This window comes from Aythya fuligula, chromosome 3 (assembly GCF_009819795.1).
Source record: "Aythya fuligula isolate bAytFul2 chromosome 3, bAytFul2.pri, whole genome shotgun sequence".
NCBI classification, from domain to species: Eukaryota; Metazoa; Chordata; class Aves; order Anseriformes; family Anatidae; genus Aythya; species Aythya fuligula.
In genome coordinates, this window is record NC_045561.1 from 76,871,946 (window position 1) to 76,893,134 (window position 21,189).

General features: G+C 39.4%; 1 protein-coding gene across 1 annotated transcript in view; it reads left to right on the forward strand.

Moving 5' to 3' along the window:
- Window positions 1–20,001, forward strand: part of PKIB (cAMP-dependent protein kinase inhibitor beta) — a 55,087-nt gene extending 35,086 nt beyond the window's left edge. Inside the window, exons 2-3 of the mRNA XM_032185032.1 lie at window positions 15,098–15,272; window positions 19,773–20,001. Of these exons, the coding sequence (XP_032040923.1) occupies window positions 15,125–15,272; window positions 19,773–19,858 (234 nt within the window). The 5' untranslated portion in view covers window positions 15,098–15,124 and the 3' untranslated portion in view covers window positions 19,859–20,001. The remainder of the gene's footprint in view (window positions 1–15,097; window positions 15,273–19,772) is intronic.
- The last annotated feature ends 1,188 nt before the right edge of the window (window positions 20,002–21,189 follow it).

Sequence of the window (21,189 nt, forward strand, 5' to 3'; positions counted from 1 at the left end):
CAGAATTATTTCTTAAAAGGGGACAGGGGGAAGGTTTGAGGAAAAACTCAAACTCATGAATAAAATAAACTTTGCAACTGCTTATTCTAAACTGAGACATAAAATGTGGCAAAGAAGCTCAGAGAAAAATGTCTCCCATGGCCCCTGTAGCCTTTTGTAGCCTCTTCAAGAACAAGTGGGGAAAAGCCAGTTGCCTGAAATGCCACCATCTACAGTTCTCTACCCAGATTCACATAGGACTCCAGGAGGGAAGTGTAGGTTTCTACTCATCTCCAGTGCTGACTGGAATCTAGAAAAACAAAATCCACCATCTCTAAGGATGTATGTTCAATGGGAAAACAAGGCAAGCATCCTTCATATTTTTGACTTCTCAGATAAGGTCTTAACACAAAGTAAATGCAGAAGTATGTAAAACAAGAAGTAAATGTTTGGAGTGCTAGAACAACGTTAAACAGAACACCAGTTATACTAACACAGTTATAATTTCTAGGGGGTTGTTTTGAAAAGCTCAACTCCATACTTCTGCAAACAAAACTCCCTTGGAGTTCCTGTGAGGCAATGCAATTAGGTCTGTGTGTTTCTGGGAAAGATGCATCTTTGTAGAACGTGTCTTCCAAAAGTGCCTTTGTGTTGGTTTCAATCTGTCTAGAAACAGAAGTTTTGCTTGGTGATTGTGCCTATCTGTTTTCCTCTTTCCCTGTCTGCTTAATAAGACAAAATGGGGAACAATCCTCTTCTGAGGGATTTGCATTAAAAAAAAAAAAAAGAAAAAAAAAAAAAGAAAAAAAAAGATTAGTTTATACTGTTGGGTGTCAGGCTGTAATATGATCATGCTTGCAAAGCTAAAAAAGGAAATGTTCAGAGCTCATAGAAATTTTAGAAGATGTCATTAGCTTAGCAGATGGGAAAATTTTGTTTGAGAGCATTCAGCAGTTCCCGATCTCACACAACACGTTACACAGGTATGCACTTCAGCCAGCTGTGTGGAGGATGCAAAAGCTTCCAAGTAGCTCACAAGGGTGGTAATTCCAGTTTAACATAAAATGTTAAGGCTACTAAATGTCAGCACAGACAAGCAATCTGTAGCCACCTTGAAAGTGTTTCTTTCAGGCAGTCATTCTGTAGCATCAGAGCACCTTCAGCTAGCGAGTCAAACGGCAAGCGCAGTGTCTGTGGTGAGCTGCCTCCATCTCAGTAGGAAATCCCACCCAATTCTGCTCTGAAGAGTGAAACACTTGCTCAGACTGGCCTTGCTTGTTAATTTTGCTATGGCTTGTGGGAGAAAAGCTCTGGTCCGATATGTCAAAATTAAGCCCATCTCTCACTCAGAATACAGCAGACAAAAAATGTTAAATTGATAACAATAAAAACAAGGGAAAAAGCTGACTGTTAAATTTTTATAACCAAAAGATCCAGATAAATAGGTATGCAGGCCTGCAAACTAAAGTTATTTGTATGACAGATAAGAGCAAGACTTTCCCTTATGCATCAGTGGCCCACGTACATTAAGAAAGTTAAACAAAAGTTCTGTTCTCGGTTATGTTCCAGCTAAAAATAGCTGAAGGATCTAGCCACGTTTGATTCATGTCATTTATAAAAGCACTTTTTTTTTTTTTTTTTTTACTTTCTCCCCTCTCATCTTTTAAGACGTCCCATTTGTACTGGTTGTTTGCATAGCCTTGTTATCATTTGGGATATAAAAATAGGTGGGTTTTGTTTTGTTTTGTTTTTCTTGGTTCTTATTTAAAGCATTTTATCCAGGTGTTTTGGTGGAAGGGCATGTTTACTGAAGGATCATTTACCAAAATGGAAATGACTCTTTGAAAGCCACCTGTCTTAATTATAGGTAATTTTAATTGAATTAATTTAAAACACATTAATTCAACCATGTGGAAATTATCTGACTGGCTCAGTACATACCGTAGAAATGGCTGTTTGGTGTTTGTTCCTGAACAACAGGCAATAATCTTTGGAGGTAGAGATCTGGTTTTAAGAGTTTACTTTTTTTTTTTTTTTTTTTTTTTTTTTTTTTTTTTTTTTAAGGGACAATAATTCTCCTCAATTACTGAATAAGCTCAGGCAGACCATAAAACCTTCTCCTTAGTATATTTTACTGGAAGTTTGATTGAAATATGTCTATTTTCTTGAGCTACTCTATGACTGCGAAGCTCTAAGATAGTAAGGCTGTTTAATGTCCTAGAGCAAGGGCATTGGAGGGTAATAGAGATGATTCATGCTTTCATAAAATGGAAGTATATTGAAAGGCTAAAGAAATTAAACCAAATGAATCCCAGGTGTAATTCCACTGACTTGTTTAGCCTTATAACTAGTATGAATTTCACCTATTAGGCCTATTCTCTAATGGAAAAGAGACACTCTGAAATAGCATGAAAGTCAGGGAGTTTATAAATCGCTGTGATCAGTCATATCCTTTCAGGAAAAATGCAAAGGAAAAAAAAAAAAAAAAAAAAAGAGTCATCTAAATATAGGGAGGTAGGAGCAAGTAGAGTGCTGCAGATAAAACCCTTCACCTGAGCAAAAAATTAATCTCAAATAAATTGCAAAGAAAAATGTTTTAGTGTGTACTGTGGCTAATCGTATACCTTACTTGTTTCCACCTTTAGTCCTCAAGAGATTGTTGGTTCAGGGGTATTTTCTTCATTTATTTGAAATTCAATTTCAGCAGTGTTGTTCAATGGGAGCAGGCTGTACCTGGCTCGTTCCCAGAAAATTTAGGGACAAGATGTTCTCAATTATCTGTGCCACCATACTAGCCTTTCTGTGGAGGTTTAGATAATGTTTAGGTGTCTGATCCACTGGAGAAGACTGCTGTCTCCCAGTCTGAGATGGACAAATCCGACCCTGTGATCCATTCCTGAAGGTTACGGAGCATATTCCTAGTTCATTCCCCTTTTTGTACTGTCAAATTTGAATGAAAAGAGCAGAAGACTTCCAGTTAGATAAAGTTAAGCACGTGCATAACTAACTGCAGGATCAAAATGTAAATTTATACTATCAGGGTATATATTTCAGTGAATTATAATTGATTTTTTTTTTTTTTATCAGCACATTAAAATATTCTGTAAATAAAATTAGGAAGTCTCATGAATCAGGGTCATTGTTTAACTTAATTATAAGGCTAAAGGCAGACACATTTCTCAAATCTCAGTCTATTTTCTTGGTGAGTTACCATAGAATGAGGCAGATTTTTTCTATCAGAAATTTCACTAAAATAAGTAAACAGGATTGCTACCAAGACTGAACAGGTATGCTGTAGAGGATACATGACTGATTAGAATTATATTAGAATAAACATGATGTGTGTCAAAAAGTGAAATTAAAATGATAAATTATTCATTTGATATTGAAGAAATATTATATATGAAGTAAAATATGTGCTAAGTCATAAATAGAGATTGAATGCAACATACAGAGCAGGGGAAAGAAGTGGAACTGATGATCCAGATTTAAAATACAATTTTAGAAGAGGGTGAAGAAAAGCAGTTCAACACAAACTCTCAAACTGCAAACTTATGTCCTATTGATTTTTTTTTTTTTTTTTTTTTTTTTTTGGTGAATGTTAAAGTCACTGAGATGTCAAGCACAGCAGTAAGAGACTTCAATAACTCATTAAGGGGTGCTTCAGTGCACCAGGGTCACTTGCAGCCCAGGGTGAGCTCTGTTCTCTCTGTATTAGAATTCACATATCAAGCAGTTTCTTTCTTCTGGGGCTTCCTTAGAAGTCATCAGATTCCTGTGAAAAGCACAGCAACATGTATTGGTTCATGGGTTAAAAACTGGCTGGATAGCCAGGCCCAAAGAGTTGTGGTGAATGGAGTCAAATCCAGTTGGACGCCGGTCACTAGTGGCGTTCCCCAGGGCTTGGTACTGGGGCCGGTCCTCTTTAATATCTTTATCGATGATCTGGATGAGGGCATCGAGTGCAGCCTCAGTAAGTTTGCAGATGACACCAAGTTAGGTGCGTGTGTCGATCTGCTTGAGGGTAGGAAGGCTCTGCAGGAGGATCTGCATAGGCTGGACCGATGGGCTGAGGCCAGCTGTATGAAGTTCAACAAGGCCAAGTGCCAGGTCCTGCACCTGTGGCACAACAACCCCAAGCAACACTACAGGTTGGGAGATGAGTGATTGGAGAGCTGCCTGGCGGAGAAGGGCCTGGGAGTATTGGTGGATAGTCAGCTGAATATGAGCCAGCAGTGTGCTCAGGTAGCCAAGAAGGCCAACAGCATCCTGGCTTGCATAAGAAACAGTGTGGCCAGCAGGGCTAGGGAAGTGATTGTCCCCCTGTACTCAGCTCTGGTGAGGCTGCACCTCAAGTACTGTGTTCAGTTTTGGGCCCCTCACTACAAGAAGGACATCGAGGTGCTCAAGTGAGTCCAGAGGAGGGCAACGAAGCTGGTGAGGGGTCTGGAGAACAAGTCTTATGAGGAGCAGCTGAGGGAGCTGGGCTTGTTTAGTCTGGAGAAAAGGAGGCTCAGGCGAGAGCTCGTTGCTCTCTATAGGTACCTTAAAGGAAGCTGTAACGAGGTCTATTCTCCCATGTGCCTGGTGACAGGACAAGGGGGAAGGGGCTAAAGTTGCGCCAGAGTAGGTTTAGGTTGGATATTAGGAAGAACTTCTTTACTGAAAGGGTTGTTAGGCATTGGAATGGGCTGCCCGGGGAAGTGATTGAGTCACCATCCCTGGAGGTCTTTAAAAGACATTTAGATGTAGAGCTTTGTGATATGGTTTAGTGGAGGACTTGTTAGTGTTAGGTCACAGGTTGGACTTGGTGATCTTGGAGGTGATTCTGTGATCTTCCTCCGAAGGCAGGCTGAACCAAAGTGATTTGGTAGAGCTTTCCAGCACCTGTGTTGGCCTAAGGATGTGGTTGCGAAAAAGTTTACAGGGACAGAAAATATATTTTATTAATTAGGAAAATGTCTTTGCAAAATCTTTTGGATATAACAGCTCTCCTTCAAGCTAGGATGGCTTTATAGAATTATCCTACAATAGCTCACTTATATTTGCAACATCAAGGACCTTTTACTACCCTTGAACTGAGTTAATAAAAAAATATTTCACTACCTAAATAAACATTTATGAAGTTGAGCAAAAACATTTTGCTTTCCAAAATCCTGTCCACTAAAGAAAGCTAAAAGAATTATTCTGGTTTGGATTTCCAGCAGCATTTGTGAGTGAAATAGAATATTTCAGGTAACCCAGGCCATTTGTGGGTAGAAGAAGTAACTGAAGCGAGAGTAAGAATAAATTATGGGGGAAAATAGTTATGCGGAGCTTCATGGTGAAAGCAAAGAACTTGAGTCAGTAGAAACCCTGAGAACCTAGTCTTGTAGCCATCACCCCAACACTTCACTCAAACATCTGAGCAGCTATCAGACTGATATTTGCTCTTTGTGAACACAGTGGAATAGGTGCTAGCACCAACAATAAGCACTAGTGAATTATTTGAAGTTGTCAACAGCTTTGCCTTTGATTTGGTTCTTAAAGAAACTAGACAAATAATAAAAACTTGAAAAATGCTAGATTTAGAAATACCCTAATGACAACGACAAGCAGGCTTTGTTGCAGCTGTAAAGAAAATAAAATTAGCTTCTGGTACTTTAGCAGTACTTTGATTGCCCAATTAAGAGCTGAAGGTTAAGCTGACTTTGCTTTAAATGTAGTATTCAGACCCGTATGAGTAATTAGCAATGAAATGGTTAATTTCTCTTCAGGATTTTCTTTTTTATTTATTTATTTATTTTTATTTTCTTTCCTTTATATATATATATATATGTATATATTTTATTTTTTCCTTCCTTAAACAGACTGCTGTGAGTAATTCTTGGTATCGAAATAGTGACTTCTCTTTCTGTGTGCTTGGCACAATGAAGCCAGAATACAGAAATGAAAAATTGAAATAGGCAAGTTTTACTTCAGTCAGAGAAGAGTGGGTGCTTGGATTTGGTTACACTTCAGCTCTTTCAAAGTGTCCAACAGAACCACAGCATCACAAGAAAATGATGCTCTCCTGTGTTCAGGCAAGGAAGTATGAAGGTGTGCGGTGCAAAACTGGCTAAACACAAGAATTTCCATGTCAGTGAGGTGCTACTGAACCTGAACAGGGAAGAAGCCCACATGTAGGACACAGAGTTCTCCAGGTGTGATTCAGACCCATCTGAGGTTGGGTCTAGCATTGCCCATATGAGCACTGCCTACATCTTTTACACAATGTATACCTATCTGTTTATTGGAATTTGCCTGAGTTTCATGACAGTAAACAAGGACAAAATGTAGCCTTACACTGATCTTTTAAAAGTGCTCATAAACCAATCAAATCAGTACTTCAAATCTTTGTTGTTTATCAAAAAGCTAAAAGATATAGCTTGTAAGTTTGAAGGAGGAAGAATCATACAAATAAGATATGATTATGTTTTTCAGTATAATTATGGAATGTTACCTAGCCATGACAAAGATAATAAAACAAAAGTCATCTGTCATTGGCATAAACGAAACAGTAAAATGCTTCTGAGAGCTTTCCTTGCTTTTTCAGTGAAATAGACCCATGTTTTGAATGCTTAGGGACTTCAAAGCCTTTTAACCAGGTGTCTTGCTGTAGGCTGTTACCACCTACTACCTAGCTGGAGAGAAGCACTGAGTTTCATGACAGCAAGGTAGCTCTTTCACCAAACCCACTTCTGCCTCCGAGAGTCCTGGGGAAGTCTGAATGTGAAGCAGACAGGGACTTTTTGCCCTGGTAGGGAGCTGGTGTGCAGAAGCTCGCATTGTAGCTACTTGTTTTGAGGAGTCCCCACAACATCAGGGGTCATTGCAAATACTGAATCTTCAGTTAAGAAGACATAGCTTATGGCATGTTAAAGTAGTGTGTTAAACTCTCATGTGCAGACTCTTCAGGTTTTCTGTATGTGGGCCTATTGTGGTAATTGTACACACAAACTTTTAAGCACATACATGCCTGTTTTACTGCTACCTAATTTGCTGCTAATCCATAGTCTCTGCTGGATGTATATATCCTCCAATAAGGCTGGTTTCTCCCCAGGCTTTACCATGCCTCTCTTCCTCCCTGCCTACATCCTACCTGCCATCCAAATAAACTCCTCATTACATGATTTCATCCCTCTTCCTCAGTCATTTTTCAGAATTACCCTTTCTTGTCTCTTTTTGCCAGGTAATTTCTTTACCTCAGATAGACCTCAGTTAGTCATTCTTTCTCCTGATGTACAAGCACACCTATAGTCTCTTACTTCTCTGCCATGCTTGTGCTCCTGTCTTTCAGCAATTTGTGCCCACATGTTCCTACAAGTCAACTTCTCTTTCTTCACAAGGAAAGAGACTATTCCTTACTATTCCTTTTTGTAAGCACTTGCACAAGGATCTGTGTTGCTACCAACCTCCCTGTGAATATCACTACCCTTGATTCACTCTGGTCTAGTTGGAAACGTTCCTCATTCGTGCCTGTAAGATCAGAAGGGGACTTGGGCCTTCTTCAGTAACCAAATTTGGGTATATATGTGTGTTGGTTTAGTGCATAAGATTGTCCTGTTCCCATATATCCTATAATCTGCTGAATTATAAATTCATCTTCTCTCTGTTCTTTTTATATTGCACTGCACTACTTGCCTTACCAGAGGGCATTATGCGGGCAGACCACAGCATACCATAAGTCGTTTGCTGCCTGAGCCTCTTCAAGTGGATTTGTCGGAGTAATTTTCTTCCACAGAGAGAGCAAGCGGAGACCAAATCACTCCCTGATTCACATAAAGAATGCAGTACTGATGTATGCATATGCTGGCTTCCACAGCTATTCATTTGTGTGTGCTTCAGGAAATGTTCCTGGGATTCTGGGGTAATGGCTATGGAGGCAGAGGGAAAAGCTCCTTTGGTTCTCCCTCAAAGAATTCGTAGTTCAAAGTCTGAGGAACAAGCTGATGGGAGAGGACAGAGGAAAGGTGTGGTGCACATGTGACCATAGTAACAAGACTAGGAGGTACAGTAAAGATACTCACTTCCTTGTGTTCCTGTGGCAATATGAAAAATCATGAAAAATACAACATAACTGCAATCTTAGTTACCAGGGCCTCTGGAAACTTAGGTAGTTAAATCTGATGTCTAAGTAATTCCTAACTTACTTCTAAAGTATGTGCCTGTGGGTGGACAAACTTCTCTAGGATTTCAGGCCAGGTGTAAATCTTCAGGAAGGATATGAGGCTCTGTGGCAGAGATCAGAAAGTATATGTGTATGACAGGGGATATGTATACATTTTGCAATGGGTAATGAAGACTGTGAGGATGAATGGCCAAAATATAAGAGGAGGAATAAGGTTGTTCCCCTTCCCCACACTGAGCTTCAAGCTTCATTTCTTATTTCATAGTAGGGGATGCATTTGACTTTTCTTTTTTCTTTTTTTTTTTTTTTCTTTTTTTTTTTTTTTTCCCCAGCATAGCTGATGCATCAGCCTTTTTTCCTTGTTGAACTGTATTTTTGACTATAACTTGTGTCTGTCATTGCTTTTGGTCACTCAGAGACATTTGGAAAGTGACTTGCTCTCTTGCCTGGTATTGACTGCCTTCAGCTAATGTCACTTCATTTATTACTTACTGCAAATAACTTCTGATTAGGTTGTCGGTATCATGACCCTTTCTCCTCTTCCTTATTTTCTTTCACAACGGGAAATTTGTACCATTACTTAGTGCTATTATTATTCTTGTAATGTGTTTTTCTGTACATCAGAGCACTGTGTACTCAGTGTCTAAAAGCTCACAATAAACCTGTTCTACCCTGTGTAGGTTTGCAGAAGGTGAACTTCACCATAGCATCTGCACGTTCTCCATAAGTACAAAAGCATTATGACTAATACATTACATAGCTTTTTTCTCTGCTCTTTCCTATAACATAAGCTATGTGGAAGTGATCAGAAAATCCAGGTACTGTGTACAAGAGAAAGCAGAAGTTAAGAAAAAATATATTTTGTATTTGGACAGAAGATCATTGTGGTAGTCCTTAATATTTAACAAAGTTAATTGCCCATCTTGAACCATTTCTAATGAAAGCACAGACAAGATATATCTAGAAATTGTACGTCACCAAGGGGCAAAAATTGTCAGCTCCTGTCATTATCTTACAGTTTTGGCCAGCCTTTCAGATTCTGCACCCCAAACTGATGAGCACCTGAACAGCAGGAGCAAGATAGCAAGCAAGATCTTGGATTTTGACTCAGTGCTTCTTCTGAGAGGACCAATGCAGGAAATGAAGGGATGGTGTGATCCTGCTATCTCAACCTGACTGTTTTGAGACTAAGTGATAACAAGTTTTGAAAATAACATCTGGATGCCATTGCTTCAGATTATCAGAAATGATATTGCCCCTGGTACATGAAGATAGAGTAGGTAACATCCAGAGCAGGAGAACACAGATGTGTGTCCAGCTTTTTTCACTTTGCAAAGAAACCAAATTGAAAACATGTAAACAACATAGCAAACTTTCAGACGTCATGTCAAGAATGTCATGTATGAGCTGTAATAGCCCAGGCTGAGACATAAGATGTAGGAAGTCTGTAGACCCAAACATGCTTCTGCATTATAGATTCACTGAGACTGGAAATAATTTAATTTCCCTGTTAGTTAGCGTCTCTGGAGGTACTGGAAAGCCAAATCATCTTTCTGCCATGAAAAATAACAGAAACTCGTTTCAACTTCAGTGATATAATAAAAATAATTAAATAAATAATAATACTAATAATAAAGCTAAAGAATTTACTCCTTTTCCTGAGTGCTTCACTTTTAACTTTTGTGTATTTTGTCTATATTGTTATATATGTCTATATATGTCTATTCTGTCTATATTGTTTTGCCATGCCAATTATTAAGAAATGTGTGGTCTCTTATTCTACGCCCAAAACAGTCAAGACATCTGTGTATGCTATAGAAATCCTAAAGACTGCTTGCTTATATTTGTGTGCTGCCCACCACTAGGCAAATAAGTGTGTTGCAAATTTCATTGGTGGGGAAAAACACCAAACAGAGACCTCACAAAAATTGTTATGCAAATGTCTAGGTTATTATTAGTCATTATCATAATCTCTGGACAGTCTTCATTAAAATCATGAGTGCTCCTTTTTTTTTTTTTTCCTTTTCTGTGGTCCTGTACTGCTTCAGGATAAAGTGTAAAGATTATATTAGCATGTATCACAATGTTCCTAGTCTGTCGTCTTTGGGAAGAGCAGGCAAAGCCACAAGAGTGCAACAGCCGCAGAAGAGGATGTGGAAGCATGGCAAGTGTGTAGCAAGGAGATGTGGTTTTCATCTCAGTTGCACAGTGGGAAGTACTGCATTCAATAAGTTTTCTGTTCTCCTTACTTGAACACTTTTGAACCTACAGAATTTTGTAAAAAAGGTGCTTGAAGAACACTCCTCTTACTTAAAAGTAAAACAAAAAAATAAAAAAACTGAAGTTCTTCTTAAATAAAACAAGATGCTGAAATTTATCTTACAGCAGGAGACCATCAAGACACAAAATCAATCAATCTGGCTCTAGCAGTATTACTTGGCTATTCTATTTCTCAAGTGTTTCTAAGAGGATTTCATGTTTTCCAGTCTGTTCTCACTAATGAGCATTCAAAACGAATGGAAAGGTGTTTGGGAAGTGTACCTTTCAATTCAATAGTGCAGACAAAGGCCTAAGAGAAAAGTTTTCAAAAGGAGAGAAGAGTCTGAGTGGCAAAAAGTGATGCGTTTGGTTGTTCGGTTTCCTATGTGGAGTTGCAACAACATGGATGTCAGGAACATTTTGACATTTCCTGAAGAACAGTTTGTCCTTATAAGCAGAACAAAAACAGTATTTTGTCTTTGTATAAGACAGTAAAAAGATGAGAAGAAAAAAGAACTATCACAAATGTGTATGGTGGTGACTTATCTACTTTTTAGTAGATAAGGTGAGCAAGAGACAGCACTGACATTTAATGTGGATTGTGGTACCTGCTACGGCTACATGCTGTAAAGCATTTTTGCCTTGATCCTCGATACAAGTTGTTTTGGGAGACTTATTTATTCTTTTCCTTTGTCATTTATTTAAATAAATCTGTGACTCATTTTCCCCGGAGAAGCTGGCTATGCTGCTGACAAAAGAAGATTCAAAGATTAACAAACTAGCTGTCTTGCTTAGAAAAAAAAAAAAAAAAAAAAAAAAAAAAAAAGTTTTTTTTTTGCCTGCCATCCTTTTCTCTGAAGACACTCACTTGAAAATCTGATGCATACATTAATCAAACTTTACTTTTGGTGGTAGCCAGTTTGCACAAGCAGACTTCTTCCTTCCCCCTTGTGCACCAGAGAGGTCTTGCTGTGCGTCCTTTGTGGTCCTGCAGGAATTTCAGAGGGTTATCCAAGAAGATTAACTTTATACTCCTGAAATCCCTTAGCACTGTGTCATGGCCCATGAATGAGCAGCAAAATTAATCTGGTACCATGAAATACTGATGGAGTACTTGTTGTGTTACTTTTTATTTATAATGACAGCCAAAGCCCTTGTGCCTAGTTTCAGTAGGAGAGTTCTTCTGGCAGTCCATCTGCCTTCCTACTGTTGACCTGCTGCAAACAGCTACTTTCCCCACTCAACTCATGTCCCACCCTGTCCCTTCTGCTTCTGGGCTGCCTGGTTTTTGCTTTGGAAAAGAGAGAGGCAGCGAAGTAGGGAATCTTCTGCTCCAGCAATCTGTCACTCTTCCTTTAAACTGTATACCATTAGCCTGGTGAGCAGTGACATGGGAGGAACTTGACAACAATAATTTGGAAGCTGAGAAAGACGACTGCGTGCTGGCATTGGTGAGATGTACATATCTTTATCTAGGATAAGTCTACAGCAAAATGAGCTCAGTGAAGCTGAAGGAGATGTTGCTGGTGGGAGGAGTGGAATTAGGAAAATTGATGCTGTGCACACTGTGATTATTATTTACCCTGTGAAAAAGCATGAAAAATGGTACACATAACACGTGTGAGAGGATGCCAGCTTCAGGAAGATAGTACCTGATGGAAATGGTGAAAAAAATAAAGCTAGACACAGATGAAGAACAGAAGAGCTCTACATCCATACCTAGATGTAGGACTTAGAAAATACTATTGTAAGGGAGCAGCAGAATGAAACTGAACAAAATCCTTAGAACATTAAAGAAAGAAATGCCATTTAGCTGCAGTACCATAGAAAGGTATTTTAAATATGGTCTGTTCCATGTTTGGAGGTAGACTTAAGTTTTGATTCATATTGTAAATTATAAGCCTGCTGGAGTAGTCTCATCTTTGAAATATACTTAGAGAGTGTCCCGTATTCAGTCATTTCTCTCCAAACTTAGAAGTGTGCTAGCTCAGTAAGTAGCCCTTAACTTTTGAACTCAGCCTTCTCCTCAGCCTCTGTTACCCAGGATTTAATACAGAAAAAAAAATGAAGATAATAACATAATGGTAACTGCTACACAAAGGACAGTGTATTGGTATTTTTAGATAGCTACATTTCAATTATGCCCACCCACCTGACAGATAATGATGGGCTGATTTCCTGTCCAACAAGTGTTCTAAGATTTGCCCCTTCATGCTTTTAAAATCAAATAAATCAAAATTCATGTACATGGAAGGATGGCAGACTGCCCTTCATCATCTTCCTGGGTTGCCTAGCATTATGCACTGACGGGAGATTACATCAGGGAGAAGGGGCTGGAGAGAAAAGGGAGGGATTTGACATAAGCGCCCAAGATGGCTAGGATGAAACTTTGCTACAGGAGAGGGTGGTTTGATACTGCTGTAGTTGTAGAGCGGATTTTCTCCATTTACAAAGTAATTGCAAGGGAGAAAAGAGGAAAAAACAAATGGACAAGGCAGGTTTGAGAAAGTCTCTGGTGTTTTAACTCATGTCAGTCTGGAGATCTTTTGATGAACAGCAGCCACCTCACAACAGTGTTGGCCCACCAACTGTGTGGCCGAAGTGAGATGGGCAGCACTGCAGCCACACCGATATTTTGGCATCAGGAACAAATCTTAATGCCTTTTCCAAGCAAAGGAAGATGCTGAGGATTTTCTGTTCTGATGTGTAACTTACAGTCCTTACTTGCTCTGGTGAGCATGTGGAGAAATATGCTGGAGAAAAATGGACACCCACAGTCAGGTAAATATGAACACCTACAAAAAGCCATGAGACTCTCTGTAAATTTGGATTCATTCTCCTTATTTTGTTATTTCTTGTTCAGGGCTGAGCTCACCCATTTTAATGAACACACCATATTGCCATATCTAAACCAGAATTGTGATACACATACCTTGTATATTTTCTCAAAGTCATATTCTTGAGTGTCTTTTATCACTTTTATATTTTTGCTGCTTATGGGAAAGATTCATTTGGACTTGTCCTGGCTGTTTTCATGCAAGACAGAACTTTCAAATCTCAGGGTCAGAACCGTTAGTCACTGACTTTGGTGGAAGAAAGTGGTTTGTTTACCAGTTCAAGTCATCCTTCAGACTTGCAGATTTTACTTAAACCTCATTTCTTGCCAAGGAGAATTCATTTCTTTTATTACAACGCATTCAGAGATACAAAATAAATAAATAAATAAATAAATAATGAAAAAAGGATATTTATTTTCATAATTGGAGTCACACAGCTGAAGGAAGTTTGAGGGAGAAGAGGGAAATGTTCTTTGTGGTGGAAACAAGGTCAGCATCAGTAATCAAAGCTCTGCCCCTCCCTTCCTGCACATCAGAACAGGCAATGTTCAGCCTACAGATCTCCCTCGGTTTTTCTATCCACAAAGTGAGAGCACTACTGTTTCCCAACCTTAGCAGAATTTTAGAGTGGTGACTATGATTCTCCATTTCTTATATGAGGAACAGTAAAAATGAGACTTTGCTTATCTAACTCTCATTCTACATACAGGCAGTTGTCAATCAAAACCTGATATTCTTCCATCAGGCGGGTCTCCAACCCCATCTGTATCCTTTCCACATCACATGCTGAGCACAGTGACACAGAGACAATATTCCTGTTCTCGCACTGCACACAGAACCGCACTCATACAGAGCAAGTATTGCTTTTAATTGAACAGTTCATGTTCAATTATTATAATTTACGCTGTTAATTACTGGAAATTATTGTGTAAAATTCTGGTGTGATAGCCTTCTGTGATTCTTAATGAAACAGTCGATAATGGGAGCTTTCACACACTATCCCTGTGTGTGACAGGCAGCTAAGTATCACCTTCTGCTCCAGGTGTTCTCACAGAAGCTGGTGCCCTGGGGTGTGATGCTGCAAACGCATCTATTCCTGATCCAAAGCCCATTGTGGTCAGCAGGAGTTTTCACATTCAATTCAATTGGCTTTGAGACAGGCTTGAGGGAACAGAACACTGTTGGCTTTATTCAGTCCAGGTTTTGGTTATTTGTTAGGTAAAAGTCACATGCACAACCTAAGGTTAAACCAAGCAAACAAGTTATTTCTGTAGGAGCAGAGGAAAGCAAGTGGCTTGGTATTTACAGGATAAAGAAATTTTGTGCGTTTTTTTTGTTTGTTTGTTTGTTTGTTTGTTTGAGGCTTCTTTTTATATAATTTACTCCTCTGTGAAAGGAATTTGTTCTAACAAGATTCTAAATAATAGTCCAAACAAGATTCCTAATAAAGAAGGTATGTTCTGCTTCGCAGAGACAGTATGACTAAACAGAGTTTCAGTTCCCTTTCCAGTGGCTGTGTGTCAAAACCACTTATAAAGAGAGCTCAGGTCATAAAAATGCATACAAGTGGCTGGCAGAAAGGTCTGTTGCTGACTTTATTCGCAGGTTTTCTGTAGGTCAAGAGCTGTGCATTGTGCTCCTCGGGTGTGCAAATGGCAACATAAGGAAATGCACAGGCACATACAGCGTCAGCACCCAACATTGAGGTATGTGGCTTTACTAACAACAGACTCACTGGGGCAAAGCCTGTGGCTGTGATTTTGTTGAGCAGCATGTTTGATTAGTGTCCATCCCGAAGAAGCAGACTGATTTCATCATTGTTTTGTTTCGTTTTACCAGGCTGTAGCTATTTTCTTCTCATGTTTTTGAGCAGATGTTGCTATGAGGAAAGGAGTCAGCAATGACTGATGTGGAGCCTCTGGTCACAGATTTTGCAGCATCAGGAAGGTCGGGCCGCCGGAACGCCTTGCCAGATATCTTGGGCTCTCCTGCTGGTGCTGGGACTTCAGACCTGCCACACAAACTGGCCGAGCTCTCCGTTTCAGAAGGTAATGCCTGCACATCCCAGAAGCAGGCATTTCTATGCATTCTGCCATCATGCAATTTTGATGTCAATACTAATCTCTCTGTCTTCATTCAGGATTAAGTTCAACCTTCTAAAGCAGTTACCGCTTGTACCTCCTAACAAGACAAGTTAATTTTAACCCAGACTGAGTCTGCCACATCCACCCACAGATTCTCTGTGCAGTAGGTTGTGGAAGGGTGCTGGAAACTGAATTCCAGTTCCACTGAAGAAAGGGAGAAACAATACATTGCTGGGTAGAACGGAAAACCACCACACCAGCTATAAATTAGGGTCTCCTCCTGCACTGAGATAACGTAGCACAAGACAGTAAGCTGTGCTGCTGATCTGATTACAGCTGTCATCCTAACTCAGACGTTTAGATTAAGAGTAGGGTTTGCACTGATTTACTGCTGCTACTAAGCTTTGGACATTGCTGTCTGACAGCAGTGTTGTGTTTTGCCACTTTTCTTTAGGTTGGTAAGTGCTCTGTTAATGAACATGGGTCTAATTGATGCTGGCTTTGCATTTGAAGTTTTGTTTTTGTTCTGTTTCGTTTTGTTTGTCTTTTTACTTTCAGAGAGATTGTCAGATTCTTTTCACTGCTCAGACTGGACTGAAGAAAAGCCTAATTTCTGATGCCTGTGAAAAGAGAATTATAGGTTGTCTCTGAACATGGCTAGCCCCTACTTTTTTAGGTCCTGATTTGGAATAATTTTTTCTTTCTCATTCCTGTCACTTTTGCAGCTCTTACAAACACCACTGCAGCTGGTGGCCTCAATTCTAACAGCTGCAATGGTGCAGGGACAGCACAGTGAGCCTGTGCTGAGGAATGGAGGGCCCATGAATCTGAGCAGGTTACAGGAAGGATTTCCAGGATGTATGTCCTGCTTGTATATTGCTTAAAGCAATTGCAGGGTGTTGAATTTACAGCCTCCTAAAACACCATGAAGTTGTTGGGGGTTCTTTGATTACAATTTGTTTTTGCTCTGAACATTACATTTATACTCATGTCTTTGGGGTTCTGTAATCCAAACCCATCCTGGGCACATCAAAGGACTGCTGGTGGTGAAGGTAGGGTGGGCAGTAGGTAGGGTGGTGCTGGTGGGCAGATAGAAACAGCACTTCCAGGAGGAATGTGAAGGGACTGGATCACCACCTCCTGGCTTTGAATGTGGGAAGGAGAGAGAAATAAGGATCTGAATGGGATCTGCTGGAAAGAGGCATTACCTTTGAAAAAGGGAATAAGGACTTATAAAGGGGAGAGGGTGGACATAAAAAAGGTGGGGGGGGGGGGGGGATAACAACAAAGATGGTCAGATATATTTAGGCTGAAGGGCAGTACTGAGAAGAATTGGGGGAATCTCGAAGATTCCCCCAATTGTGTGTGACTTCAGCACTGAAAATCCATTCCAAAGTATAGACAGGCACTTAATGTTTAATGCTTTAATTTTCAAATATGATGTTTGTTTGTCTGTTTGTTTGTTTTAATTTCAAAAAGCTCTTCCACCTGGCACAGGTTGCACGTGGTGAACACGGAGCAGGTTCCAGCAAGAGGGAACTGTTTCCCTTATGAAAGGGGATGCAGATGGGAATTGCTGTTGTTATTAGTGTCAGAAGCTGTGGAAGTAAAGCTCTTGGACTGGCTAGTCCAATCCACTGAAATATTCATTCCTACATTACGTATAACTAACCTTTGTATTGTTTAGAGCAGTGAACCATGAGGGACGTGCACAAAACCATGTTAAACAAAGCTCAAAACATACAGCAGTGGTAGATAAATGCCTCATGTTTGTTTCATTTTGGTCTCTGGAAAGCTTAGTAGTTGGAAATTATATACTTTTTAAAACATGGAAAATTTCTCTCTGATCCTTTTTTTTTTTTTTTCCCTGATTAAAAATAAACATGAAAGAGTGAATGCCTTGTTAAAAGAAATGTTACAGCACAACATATAATAAGCACTCTAGACAGAATAATCCTCTTCTGGTGTTCATCCAATGTATAAAGAAAAAGAAATGACACAGCTACATTAGTATTAGCAAAATGTACCAATGCTTTCTTACAAATGCAAGGACCAGGACTGCCAGGATTTGGAGAACAATTTAGAGCACGGAATTATCCTTTGCTTTTGTCGTCGGCATATAGCTGTACCAGAGCATGCCCGGAAGGAGCAGCGGCTGTTATCAGCACTCTGCAGTAATGATAATAAAAAGTGAATACAGGACACAGTTAGTCACACTGTGACGAGTGGGCCCTGCTTGGGTGCTTTTTGGGGTTGGGAATTGGGAATTCTACAAGTACCGAATGGGAATTACAGCCTCATTTTCTTGTCAGTTAAACTTCCAATCAGCCAGCAAGAAAAATGAGGGGAACTCGTCAATGGAGAGAAAGTTTGTTTGTAAGTTCAAATGCTATGACTGGGAAATTGTTTGCTTGGGAAACATTTTGGGCTCTAACAAGCAACTCTTTTGCCTGTCTCTGGCTTTAAAAATAAGCTATTAACAAAATGAAAGCCACTTCCAGCTCAGAGCAAAAAGGCTGGATAAATGAGAAAAGTGAAGATGGAACATGTGGCTATATAAAGCATGCCCTATTTTTTTCTGCTGTGAAAGATTCAGTGAAGATTGTGGGAAATGGTGAGGAGGACTCTCCATCTTGCTTCAAATTTAGCTAACACTCTTTGGATCATACATTTCCTTTCCTTCTAAAATGCTGTTACTTGCTGTCAGAGAGAAAGGTCGGGAACAGAATGTGCTAATACCATTTGTCTGGTTGAGATAAGATGCATGTATTCTTTATGAATACACAAGGATCCTGTCTGTGTGATACAAATTGCTGTGTACCCTGAAGGTTGCACCAAATTCATGTTCTCATTGACACGGATGGGAGAGATTTTGGCACCAGCTACTTCTGTCAGAGCCTAATTCTGAAATTAAGGCTATCTGTAGCCTAACTACCTCTGGTGATGTGTTAGTTTTGGAGGGCTGATAGTTCCCAAAGGTGATCTGGTAGGAGGCTGTAGTGGAACCACGTTAAACAATTGATTGTTGTCACTGGTGGTCCAAAGGTTAAAGAGTAGTCCGCAAGAAGTCTGAGAGCAAAGAGGCCACACTGGCCACCTGTAATCTGCTTTAGGGGAAAATTCTGCAAAAAACTTGTTTGCTGATTTTTTTTTCTAGGTGACTATGTATGACTGACTTGATGCACTCAGCAGCTTAGCACTTGTTGCATGCCTAAATGCTGCTGAGTACGAGATTAGATTTCCTTGAGCAAAGTATGTTTTCCTCTACCCTGTTTGCAAGACTCCACTGGTATTGGACATCCAAGCCCACATAGAAGCAGCCAATTGAGGAGATTGCTCTATCTCCCCTTCCACAGCAGTGCTGTGCTATGTAATAGTGAAGGATGGCAAATAACTCATTTCTTAATTTACCAGTGTAAATCTCTAAAGCCTCCAAACCACTGAGCAGGCTGAGAACATCAAGCAGTTTCTGCCAAGAGCTTTAGCTGATGCATTGTTGTGGTATGTAGAGACCAAGATATATAATTCTTTTGTCTATTTGTGATATTTAACGGCAAGTCTTCAGGGAAAATAGCTGAAAATGTACCCCTTAGATTATGATTATTAAAGTGGATAGAACTCAGAAGATGGTACAACCAGATTTGCTGAGCAGATCCCTCCTTGCCTGCAAAAGCTACGGTCTGTCTTGGATTTGTGTATACAAACTGTTTTGTTACCATTGTTAATGCCATGTGGGACTTGAAGATAGTGTGAAAATAATTACACTTTGCAAGGAAATCAAGGCAGGAGGAGTTCTCATTTCTCAGTGACAGAAATCGAGCATCAAAAGAGTTGGAGCTGAATTCTGTTGTCCTAATGATGACCTTGACCATAAATCACTTATGCTGGGGCGCTTTTACTTGTACTACTCATGTAATCATTCCACTGTAATGTATGGAAGAATGAGCTTCCAAGTCAGAATACAAGGGAAACAAAAAATAATAAATAAATAAATATATATATACACACACATCCCCTCATCTTGTGAAAACCGGATGAATTTTCCATGGTATTTCTTGGTAAGGAAGGTCAGCCAGATAACTGGCATGTTCATAAATTGTAATGTTATCTACCTGAAACCAAGCAATGCTGAGAGGAATGCAATCTTCTAACCTGACTTTGGAAATAAACCAGAAAAAAAAATAATAATGAAAAGTTATCTCCAATCTGATTCTTACAACCAAGTGCACATTGATCAGCAGATGCAAGGAGCAGGGAAATGAGCATCAATAGGAAATTGCTTTTGGATGATGCCTTTGCAAGTTCTTTGTCTTTTGAGTTAATCTTCTTTTCCAAAGCACCCATGAGTGTGGTAATAATGAGCCAATCTAAATAGTGGTGATCAGTAAACCCAAATATTTGGCTGCAATTAAAAAGCTCTGAGAGTGTGTGTAGTATAAACGTTGGATTCTGTATTTTTTCTAGATGAAGGAGCAGAAGGTGGAGAAGTACCATCATCCAAAGCCTTGCTGGAAAGTCAAGAGGCAGAGGGAAAGAGCAGTGATTCCTAACACTTAAGGACTGCTGGAATAGTGAAACTCATCAACAGACTTTCCAGAGTTTCCCTGTGTTGTTCCCTGTTCTGAAGTGTGGTAGCTACTGCAGCAGCACAGACAAGACTTTTGCACACCCTTGTATCTAGGTGGCATTAAGATGGAACTACTTTTTTTTTTTTTTTTTTCTACTGTAGTCCATCAGAATGTTCTGAACAATGTTCTACACATCCAAATGGGAAGAGAACTAAGAATGTATCTGTTGTTCTGAGTTTTTTAATGGTTATTGTATTCATCCTAACTAATCTTCTTTGACAGTTTCAATGAATATAAATAGCAGATGTACCAAGTAATGATCGCTTTAAAATTAAAGACCTATTTCTTAATTTTCCAAAATAGCTTCTTTCTCTCTGACACAAAGGTGTATTTATTCTCCCCACCTTAAGAAGATAATAAGTATGTATTAGATTACAGACCTAATCTGCTGTTTGTCTCCAAAGATTTTTGTTCTCATTAGGGATATATAGATGAATATGGAAAATAGAAAAAAAAAAAAAAAAAAAAAAACCACATATTTTTCTCTCTTCCTCCTAACTTCAAAGCATTTTGTATACCACTTAAACCACCAGTGTCTGTTTTTAAATGTTCTTTAAACTCTAGTTGATTATGGCAGATCATTTCACATATCCCGCTCCCAGCAGTCTTGCTACTTCTGTCATTTCTGTTTTCAGGCTTAATATTGTAGTTATTCATGTGTATCTGAAATAAAATAGCCATGTTTGTAAGTGATTAAAACTGTTTGATCTTACAATGGAAATTAAATAGCTATTATGTTTTCCGTCTTCTGTTGAATCCTGGATGTTTCTTTTATTTGACAAGACTCAAACCCCGTAATATAAAATTATTTCATCTCAGTTTTGCTTTTTTTCTTTACTGCTTATAAAGATGTTCCAATGTTTTTGGTATTTACAAAGGGTTTTCTCCACTGAAAGGCATTGTTGTGTTATGGAAGTCATGCTCCTGAAAATACCCACATGCACTCCTTTATTGTAGGAGATCAGAGATTCATGCACAGACATGCACCGTTACTGCAACCTAAAGCAGCTGCCATTTTATGTGCTTTATGAAACCTAACCAACACTGACAATCAAATGCTTTTTTTTTGCCCATACAGTCTCTTTGCTGGACTGTAGCCAGAGGGAAGAAGCATCCCCAATAGGAACATCACACATCTGACAGGTATTACATCTACAAAATACCTGCGTATTGTATTGTATAGTTGGCAGAGAGCTGGCAGAGAGGTTTTACCACACTGCTACCCATGCTATACATTTGCATTTGTTCATGGG